We start from the raw sequence: 10708 nt of genomic DNA on the forward strand, positions 1-10708 counted from the left end.
GGGAAGGGGACGGACGGGCCGGGCGGTGACCCCGAGAGCACGGGGAGGTCAGAAACCCGCGGTAAGGGCTGGTTTTTGTGGTGACCGGCGTCCGTCCCGTCCGAGGCGGTAAGGCACCTGGTAGGGAAGGGGACGGACGGGCCGGGCGGTGACCAGCCCTGCCTGCTCCAGCCAGGAACCCACCGCCTGACGGTTTGTTGGCTTCTCCACAGCCCTGCACCTGTCCCTCGTGTTTTCCCAGGAGCACGGCTTGCTCGTCTTCATCCACAGATCCCTCAGCATCGAGGAGGTAAGTTGGTAAACTTTAATTTTTAAAGAAACATTGAGATAGTGCTATATGAACAGCGTTTTATGTATTATACACATCATAACTTTTTTCTTAACTTTTCAGTTTCGAGATTGCAGGGAAGAAGCATTGAAGTTTCTTTGTGTTTTTATGGAAAAAGTTGGTGACAAAGTTCATCCTTATGCCTGTAATATTAAGGTGGGTAAAGGAAAATTATTTCCTACGTGTCTTTGTGAAATGGTTGAAACAACTCTGGTGGGTCTCATACTGCAACAGGTTCATAACTATCCTTCACCCCTCCCAGTCTGCCTTATCTATCTCTGCTGTTTTTGTTAGAGCTGAAATAACTTGATTGATATAAGGTGTAGTTAATCAGAGAATCCTAGAATTGTTTTGGTTGGAAAACACCTTTAAGATCATCAAGTCCAACCGTAGCTCTGAACCTTGTCCCTGAGCGCCACATCTTTTAAATGCCTCTAGGGATGGTGACTCCTTGTTCCAATGCTTGACAACCGTTTCAATGAAGAAATTTTTCCTAACATCCAATCTAAACTTCCCCTGGTGCAACTTGAGGCCATTTCGTCTTGTTCTATCGCTTGTTACTTGGGGGAAGAGACCAACACCCACCTCACTACACCCTCCTTTCAGGTAGTTGTAGAGAGTGATAAGGTCTCCCCTCAGCCTCCTTGTCTCCAGACTAAACAACCCCAGTTCCCTCAGCTGCTCCTTATAAGACGCGTGATCTGGACCCTTTACCAGCTTGGTTGCCCTTCTCTGGGCATGCTCCAGCACCTCAATATCTTTTTTGTCATGAGATGCCCAACAGAGAAATGTGGAATTTCTTCAACTGTAGAGTTAATCTTACGTATTTATCTTTACAGAAAATAATAGTTACTGATACTGAAAATATTAGTTCTAATTTTTAATTTATAGTGAGTAAAATAATAGTTTGTGTAACATTTTAAATGTTTCTGTAGGTGATGGTTAATTTTAAATACTGATTTTTAAAAATTTCTCCTGCGAAGTCCTTACTCTTGCAGTGTATACAGCAATTGGTGGAAACTACTGTATCTCTAAAAATGAGGTTCCTTGAGTCTAGATTACTGAATAATATTGCTTTGAATAAAAGTGCTTGACTGCAGCACTGCACTTTCTGATCTCAAATTAGTAGCTACATATTGTAAAGAATGATGGCATAAAGGTGGAAAATTTGCTTGGGTACTTTCTTTCGTTAAGCCAAGATTTATTATGATGTCAGACAGTGCTGCAATGTTGACAGTGAAGCGCCTTATTGTTTAGTCTTTTTAAAAACATTAAACTTGTTAGGAAGAGATAAAGAGGTAGATGAATACATTGTTGTCTTTGAATTCCCTTCTCTGCTTATGAGTATTATAATCTCCATTTTCTTTCCTATCTAGCAAACTTGTATTAGTGTTTATACAAAAGAGAGGGCAGCAAAATGTAAAGTCCCAGCTCTGGAACTTCTGATTAAGGTAAAATGCATTCTATTTTTCTAGAAAAAGAAGAAAATCTGTTGCATTACTATAGTTGTGCTATATCATGCAGAAAATCTGTAGTCTACAGGGGCAAGAGAATATTGATAGAGTAATATTTAGATGTTATTAAGAGTTATGTTTTAACAAGAGGCTGTCTTTGGTACTCCTCCAGTAGTTTGCTTAGATGTGAGCGTGTCATTCCTTCATCTTCTCGAGCAAGATGTGATTTCTTTGGGGGTAGTTGCAGATCTTCTCTTTCTCAGTTTATTATGGTTCTTTAAGGAGAAATTTTGTATTTCAGTTGTATTCTTACTTTAAAATATTATGTATTAATATATAGTATTATAATACATTAGGTAGAGTGTGTGAAAAGTGTGGAGGAGGAGACAGGCTTTTTTTTCCAGAAGTTTTGTTACCGTCTGATGCAGTAACTTCATAATGTGCTTCTTCAGAATGCATTAGACCCTTGTTTTTCAAATGCTTTTGAACATGCTTAGTTTCATTTATGAGAAACAAAACTCCCTTCTGAGTTACTCTGGTTCAGTTCTGTGAATCAGATTGGCTTTGTAGCAGCTGGGAGAGAAATGCAGTGTGATAAAGGCTACTGCAGACATTGCTAACCCTGATTTTTTATATATATATATATATATGTGTGTGTGTGTATATATAAAAGTATGTTGTGTATAATTTTCATGTATATGATCTGTATGTAATATGTCTAATATAAATAAAAATGATAAATTTTAATTTTATACATATGTAGGAAAGTAGTTTATTGTTAAAGTAGGTTTCATGCTAATACTCTTTCCTGGACCAGTCACCTTAAATCCCTTTCATTGAATAGCATACTTAAGCTGAAGTTATACATGAGAACTGTGTTTTTATTTAGACCAAGAAGAATTGTGGTGATGTTATTAATGTTTTTCCTAAATTTTAATTGTTTTTATCTACCTTAGTTGCTCCAAAATTTACGACGTTCCTGTCTGATGGAAGAAATGAAAGTTGGGGACATATTTAATAAATTTTATGGGGAACTTGCCGTAAAAAGTAAAGTTCCTGATACGGGTAGGCTTGAGTTTTTCTGTCAGTGTCCTTTGATTTATTTACACTTGGTTTTTCATGTATTATGTAAATGTATAATTTTTATTCCCATGGCAAGTGTGTTTCAAAGTGATAGCTGTCATGTTTTTAGAGCTAGTAAAATTTGTTCAGTAGTAGACATGTATGAACTAACATTTGGGAGAAATCATATAATTGGATTTAGTGGTGGCAGTTCATACTGAATTTAAGCTTAGGTCTGATTTAGGATTCCCAGCATAAAAGAGTATTTGTATGTCTAATCTGTTATTATTAGTCCCTAAATGCATAAATCCTGAAAGTAATTCCAGCTTTCTTAGCATCAACCAACTGAACTTTGCTTGGCTCTTAGATTTCGTTCCTGCCCTGCTCCAAGTTCAGTGTTAACCTGATGTAGCTGAACCTTGGAAGTTATTCTTGTGCCCATTTTATAACTATACACACACATACCCCAATAATTTTGAGCCTTAAGAGTAGTCCTGGTCCCTACAGTGAGTGCTCTTATCTAGAGCAAAGTAAATTCCAGCTGCCCATCCCTGTCAAAGTTTATGTAAACCCCAGCTCAGTTGCTAAAGCCCTTTGTAACCTTATTCCAATCCCAGCCAGTTTTGTCCTTGGAGCTGCAGTTTTAGTGTGATAGTTCCTGCATTGGTCGCCCCTAATGTGAGCTCATCAATTCCTAACTTGCCTAATTATATTATTTATGATGTTAAGCATACTAATCTGAGCTCTAGTTTGATCGTCTTGGTTAGTTACAGCTGAAATCTTGGCTTGACAGGTCTAGCCCTCACAAAACTTGCTGTGCCTGCACAGAACTCAAGCTGACTTCTGCTAGGTGTTGACCTTAAACCTGATAGTAATTAAAAAGACCAGCATAACCTCAAGACCAGCAGCAAACTTGGGTAAATGGTAAATGCTTCCTCGGCGGATATGGCCTTTATTAATCAGTTTTGACTAAATGTATTTAACTTATTAACGTGAGAGGAGGATGCATCTCACATTGTAGTATGTAGAGATATACATGAATGTATGTACATCATAGAGAGACATCTTTCCCACCTGCTAATGGGCTAATCCTCAGGGATTATTTTGTTCTGGTTGCAAATTATATAGGAATTGCAGTGGAAATGTCCATGGAATGATTTCAGAAATTAATATTTAATAATATTAAATTACTTTTTAGTACTGGAGAAGATTTATGAGCTTTTGGGAGTTCTGGGTGATGTCCAGCCTAGTGACATGATTAACAACTCTGAAAAACTATTTCGAGCTTATCTGGGAGAGCTTAAAGCACAGGTATGATTGAAATGTCTTTGCAGACTCCTACATTGCTTTGGTTTTTTTTTCTTTTGAAGTGTGTAGTGCTGTATGTTGGAATACTATTGTAACTAGTACAATTTGTAGGGATCTAACTGAACAATCATAAATGCTTCCTTAAGGACTGTTAAAGTTCATGTTCTCTGGTTCTGCGAAGCTTTCAAAGCAGAAATTCAAGGCCGCCAGTGATAGCAAATTAACCAGTTTAGTGTGAGGAAAGATGGCATGTGATGATCATTGCAGTAGCAGCCAGGAAAAGTTATATTTCCAAGTACTGGTAGTTTCTGATTTGGGATCTGCAGAATCCTTGCACTTCAGGTAAATACTGTGGTTCTGCTGAATGTCACTTCCCTATATTCTGAACTTCTAGGACATTAGTATGTGCTATCTAAGTTTTGCTATGGTTGACCTTGGTGGAACATAATTCATGCTTTTCAAAGGATTTCTTATGCTTCTGTAGTTAAACTCACTGCCAAATGATATGAAACTTCTGAGTAGAAGTTGTTTCTGTGGACTTGTGTTCATAGAGGTGGGTGCTGAGGTAAATGTATTAAATTTGAATTTGTTATTTTATCTACACTTCTAGGAACTGGGAAGCCTTGGTGTAAGTTTATCTTACCTTGAGGATAATATTTTTTTCAATTCCCACTTTTTTCAGATGACATCAGCTATAAGGGGACCCAAGCTACCTGTTGTAGCAGGATGTCTGAGGGGACTGGCTGCACTCATGTGCAATTTTACCAAATCTGTGGATGAAGGTATGTTCTTTTTGTATGTGAAAGGCAGTTAAACATTTTGATATATTTTATTTTTTATATATATTATTTTTTACTCAACCAGCTAGCAGCACCATTTCTCGGTGTGAATTCAGAATTAAAGTTTCTCCACTGGTAGATGGTGGATGCAAAAGCCAGACCTGTCCAGCTACATGGTCCTTGTAGTCTGTCCTTGGGTGGAGTGGCTTCATCAGTGTATTTCTGTACGTAAGTGTTTGAAGTGCTATTCTATAACCAGAGATTGGGCAGTTGTGAGAGGCACATTGAAGCTGGAACACAGTTTATACAGAGAGTGTTTGCCTTAGAAGAGGAATGTCTGTTAAAACATGGGTATTCAGAAAAATCGATGACTATAACAGTACAATTTTTTTCAAATTTAAGAATATTTCAGGAAAAAGTGTCTCTGCTTTTTAAAATGAGGTGTGTAAGGCTTTCCAATGTTGCTTCTTCATACGAAGCTTTTACTCTGTGTGAGTAGTGAAATACTCATTACTGGATTTTTACAGATCCTCAGACTGCAAAGGAGATTTTTGATTTTGCGGTGAAGGCAATCAACCCACAGGTAAACCTGCTGCATGTTAATTGTTCCACATAAATGAGTTAGCCCTGATGAAGAATAAATCACATATGACAAACCTTTTCTGATTTTACAGGTTGATCAGAAGCGATACGCAGTACATCTGGGTAAGATTGTAAATTATTTCAAATCCTGTTGAGGTGGATACCATACATACAATGGTGTCTTCTGTCTGGAGCTGTTTATTCTCTACAGACTGTCTTTGAATGGCTCTAGTCTTCAGCCTTGTAAGGTGATCGGGGAGCAAAGCTGGTGTACCTTAAGTTGGAATCTAAAGAGTTAAACACACGTGCATGTAGTTAAACTAGGCAAGGTCTAATCAGCTTACGAACAGCAGCATTACACTTGATGCCATTTTCCCCTCTGGAGTAGTACAAAAACCTGGTATGAGAAGGGAATCATGGGAGGAGTAGAAATAAGAGGAATATAGCAAATTAGGAGAAAAGAGGAGATGGTGGATTGCGTTAAAGGAAAAAAAAATAGGGAGAGAAGGGGAATTTCACTGGAAGGAGAAGGAAATTGGGAACAAATGAAGTTCATAAAGAAAATGAGAAATTGGCCTGTGAAATGTGAGTGGCTTATGCAGAAATTGCAAAAATGCAACTCTAAAGATAGTCTGCAAAAAAAACCAAAAACATTAAGGGTCTTGAAATTTCATTTATCCTTATATTTGAGATTGTGAAATTACCTATATTCTGAATTCTTTATTTTTCTGCATCAGAATTTGGTGAAGGAGGGGACTTGAGCATATGTCCTGACCACAGAAACCAAGTCCTTATTAATTGTGTGATCAAGTATAGTTATTTGTAACCCGTAGAACACAGCTATGCTTTCTATAATGGTGTACATTAAAAAAGAGGATTTTGGAGGGTTGTTTTTATGCTTAAGTTCTTAATGTTTGGATGCTGATACTGTAATGGCTAGAAGAATACATTTTATACCCTCCAGTTCATGGTAGGTATACCTACCTAAAGTCCTAATGTGGACTTTTATAGCCTGCTTTGATTTTGGAAAGTGGAGTATAAGTCTGGGTTTTAAAGAGAATTGTTTTTAAATTACAGCTGGTTTACAGTTGTTCAGCTGGCATGCTGCTCAGTTTGGTGCCTTGCTCCTGGACAACTATGTCTTACTCTTTGAAGCAATGTGTAAATGGTGTGGCCACACAAATCAGGAGCTGAAGAAGGCCAGTCATTCTGCACTAGATTCGTTCCTCAAGCAGGTATTGTAACTTCACTGAGATCTCTGAGACTAAAGCAAAGTCATATTTCTTGAAATAGTGGGGATATTTCGGTGCTCGGAAGTTCAGTGAATCTGTTTAACAAATCATTATTTTGTTTGAAGTGCTTCATGTTACAAGCTTTGTAAGACCTACTGCTCTTTTTTGTGTGTGTGTGTGTGTGGCTTTTTCATGTTTCTAGAAATCCTGAAATTTTTATGTCTGCTTTACAGATTTCTTTAATGGTAGCTAAGGATGTAGAGCTACACAGGAGCAAGTTGCAGTTCTTCATGGAGCAGTTCTATGGAATCATCAGACGAATGGATTCGAGCAGCAAAGAGTTGTCCATTGCCATTCGAGGATATGGGCTTTTTGCAGCAGTATGTGCAGGAAACTTTCTGATAAAGCAGTGTACTGATGGATTTAATGCTAGGATTCATATACCATTCATTTTACAATTTTACCCAGCTTGTGTAAATGCTCCTGTTTCTGGATTAAGTGTTGAACTAATTAGCTACACTGTAAATTACTTTCTGGTTGAAAATTGTTAAAACACATACTGAATTTAGTGGGAGCACTAAATTATTAACTAATTAACTATTAACTAATTAAGGGTTGTGGTTACTTCTGCTTGTACACTCGTTCTGAAGTGGGAAAATCGGAGGCTTCTTATAGAGCTATCACAAAACTTAGATGTGCTTATTTGCTTAGGTACAGACAATACTTCACTATTTCTGTCTGCATTTAGATGGTAAAGTCAGGCCAGCTCTGCTCTGGAAGCAGTTCAGATATGTTTCTTACAGAGCAGGAATCTCAGTCTGAACAGCCAAAATGCACTGCTGACTGCAGAACACTAAGAGGTAATTAGTGAAACAATTGCAAATTTAAAAAAAAAAAAAAAAAAAAAAAGGAAAAAAAGGAAAGAAACCATGCTTATATATGTATATGGAGGACAGACATGTTTAGTGGGAAGCACCATTAAGAACCAACTTCCACAAACACCATCCTGGTGTTTGAGGGTGGTATCCCAACTTTTATGTAACAAAATTCTAGACATTCTTTTTTTTTTTTTTTCCTCTCAAAGCAAAGATTAAGTTAAATAATCTCAAATATTATTTAGAGAAAGTTAGGAAATGTGATAGAATAGCTGGTTACTAGCTGAATTCAAATGCCTTTGTTTTGTAGAAATTTCAGTATGCTTTGTTGAAACAGTCTTCCTCTGCTATGATATGAACTAGAAAGGAATTGAGTTAAAGGTATTATTTCCAGAAAAAAAGAAGTATTTCAAATCACTGAATTGAAAGAACCTTGTTAAAAATTTCTGTTACAGAACACAAGAAGGTAATGAAAATTGCATAGTGTAAATGCTGGCGTAGGATAATACTGCAAATTTTATCAGAAAAAAGAGATCTTAATGCTCCAATACCTATGAATCTTTAATGTGTTAGGACACACTAATAGTTGTTAGCCTGTTTAGACTAAATCTTGGCCGAGGGTCAGATGCTAGGTTGTGAGGGAGCAGGAGTCTTGCTGCTACTGCAGTTAGTGACCTTAGCCTTGAACACAAGTTCAGTGGTTGATTCTGATTCAAGGCAGAATATTTATTTTACTGTCTAATCACTAAAATAATTTTAAATACTTGCAGTTCTACAAATGGTAAATGGATAGTCTTAATTTTGTCAGCATGTTTTTAGGCAAACTAGATTCAACCTTTAGCCTAACTCTTGTATTCTCTCATTACCTAAATCAGTCCATTTTTTTTCCATGGTCAGTTCCCTACTACAGTTCTTGCCTGTGAGCTGGTTCCTGATTCCTTTTCCACAAAGATTGCTTTTTTGATCAGCTCATGCTGAATACTGTGATTTACAAATAATTCTGCAGAAATCTGTAAGCATTATTACATACCCTCTAGTACTGTTTGGGTTGTTTTCTGCTTGTTCGTTAGTTTAGGAGTAGTCTTTATCCTCTATTTGTACACATCTCAACACAATAAAAGTTCAGAATTTGGGCTGCTGGGTTAAACGTTAAATAATAGTAGCCTGTGAATGATAATTGGTTAAGCCATGTTGAGGTAAGCCACTTACTTCTTTAATGCAGCTAGCTCAAAATATAAGTGAATATTAGTGTCCATAATGCCATATATAAGATATTTATGGCCAAACTCCATGCTTTTCAGGATGGATTTGAAATTGTGTCACTGAAAGTTCAAGTACTCTTACAGTAAATTACACTGCATTAGTGAATTATTCTTTTAATATTCCTTGCAGATACTATGTTTCTCATACATGTAGCAAGTAGAAAACTTAAAGTTCGTTTACTCAGATGTGTTGAGTTCCTGGAAGAAATGAAAAGATTATTCTTATTATGGGTCAGTGAAGACTTGGCTGGATTTTAACACTACAGCGTGTGTTTGCTTGCTTGTACAAAGTTGTTAAATCAGTATTTTATTTTCTCTCTGTAAGCCCTGTAAAGCTATACATTCTAAGGATGTTGATGACATGTACGTTGAGCTCCTTCAGCGTTGTAAGCAAATGTACCTTACAGAAGCAGAAACAATAGATGACCATCTGTATCAGCTACCAAGTTTCCTCCAGTCCATTGCAAGTGTGATATTCCATACAGATACAGTAAGTGGAGTATTTAAAGTACCAGTCAATTTTTTTGTGCAGCTACAGATGTATAAGGAGGTAGTAGCTGTGAACATGCCTATGATAGAAGGCATTTCATTATCTGAAATACAATGACATTTAACTCCTAGGGGTTGGGAAGAATATCAGGATAATACTTCCTTGGCTTTTATTTGGATAAAGAAAATGCACAGAATATACAAAATAAAATGCTACATTACATTGTAGTGTAAAGCATCATAGCCAAATATGAATAGGTTTTTACTTATTTTAGGCAAAGCTGTCTATTTTAACCTAGCCTTACCCTTTTTATGTGATTTATACCACACTGTTGCTGCTTTTTCTTTTGGTACTGACGCTTAACATGTTCTCTGAGGCCGATACTTTGATTTTCCTTTGGGGTTATGCTGTCTGTGTTCTAATGAGGGCTTTCTGGATCCTAGCTGGAGCTGGGAAATAAGGTTGGGGTGGAGAAGAGACTTCCACTTACATTCTGTTTTCAGATTGTTAAGGATGAACAGATTATACTTCTGTGTTATTATTGTTTAATTAAACTGGTACTTTTCTGATAAACTTAACACTGATTCCACTGAAGCACTAGTCTATTCAGGAGCTGCTTTTCATAATGTGTTCCAGGAAGCTTTCTTACTCTGTTTTGTTTGGTTTTGGTTTTGGTTTTTTTTAATATCTAAGATGAATTCATTTGCTAAGTCTTTTATTGTTTTCAGAGCAGGTCGTGATGTAAACTCTTATTACAAAGTGTCTTACTGAAAGAATTTAGCATAGTTCTCTGTGTTAATACTGAGCTATAACCATTGTCTTCACATGATGTGTTTTGCTTTTATTTCTTCTAGATTCCTGAAGTATATACTCCAGTTCTTGAACATCTAGTTGTGCTGCAGATCAATAGCTTTCCACACTACAGTGAAAAAATGCAGTTAGTCTGTTGCAGATCTATAATAAAAGTATTTCTATCACTCTCAGGAAAAGGTCCAGTTCTCTGGAGTTTTATAAGCACTGTAGGTGAGTCTGTGATACTAACTTCGTTGTGTTTTTGGAGGTTGTGTTTTTTTGGTTGGGATTTTTTTTTTTTCTTCCCACCCTAAATTGATTAACTGTTTCTAAGAGAGAGATATAGAATAGCCATTTGTGGTAAAAAAAGAAAGCTTTTCCCATCTTCTGATAATGGAGGCTTAGGGTGCTCATGTTATTTTTCAATATCTGTTGTTAAATCACTTAGGGAAAACATTTAACAACTGTTTTGGGTGACAGAGTAGCTATGATCAAGAGCAAGAGAATATGTTTTTGTGATAGTATGTTTAAACATAAACATTCC

At 36.7% G+C, this 10708-nt stretch overlaps 1 protein-coding gene across 1 annotated transcript in view; it reads left to right on the forward strand.

Moving 5' to 3' along the window:
- Positions 1-211: 211 nt before the first annotated feature.
- The window catches only part of PRKDC (protein kinase, DNA-activated, catalytic subunit), an 83221-nt gene continuing 72724 nt past the window's right edge, over positions 212-10708 (forward strand). The window contains exons 1-12 of the mRNA XM_010167334.2: positions 212-289; positions 392-484; positions 1705-1779; positions 2739-2847; positions 4043-4155; positions 4835-4934; positions 5459-5514; positions 5606-5636; positions 6591-6748; positions 6979-7125; positions 9208-9372; positions 10227-10395. Of these exons, the coding sequence (XP_010165636.2) occupies positions 437-484; positions 1705-1779; positions 2739-2847; positions 4043-4155; positions 4835-4934; positions 5459-5514; positions 5606-5636; positions 6591-6748; positions 6979-7125; positions 9208-9372; positions 10227-10395 (1171 nt within the window). The 5' untranslated portion in view covers positions 212-289; positions 392-436. The remainder of the gene's footprint in view (positions 290-391; positions 485-1704; positions 1780-2738; positions 2848-4042; positions 4156-4834; positions 4935-5458; positions 5515-5605; positions 5637-6590; positions 6749-6978; positions 7126-9207; positions 9373-10226; positions 10396-10708) is intronic.

The sequence above is a fragment of the Antrostomus carolinensis genome, unplaced genomic scaffold, assembly GCF_000700745.2.
Source record: "Antrostomus carolinensis isolate BGI_N321 unplaced genomic scaffold, ASM70074v2 scaffold27574, whole genome shotgun sequence".
In the NCBI taxonomy this organism is placed as follows: domain Eukaryota; kingdom Metazoa; phylum Chordata; class Aves; order Caprimulgiformes; family Caprimulgidae; genus Antrostomus; species Antrostomus carolinensis.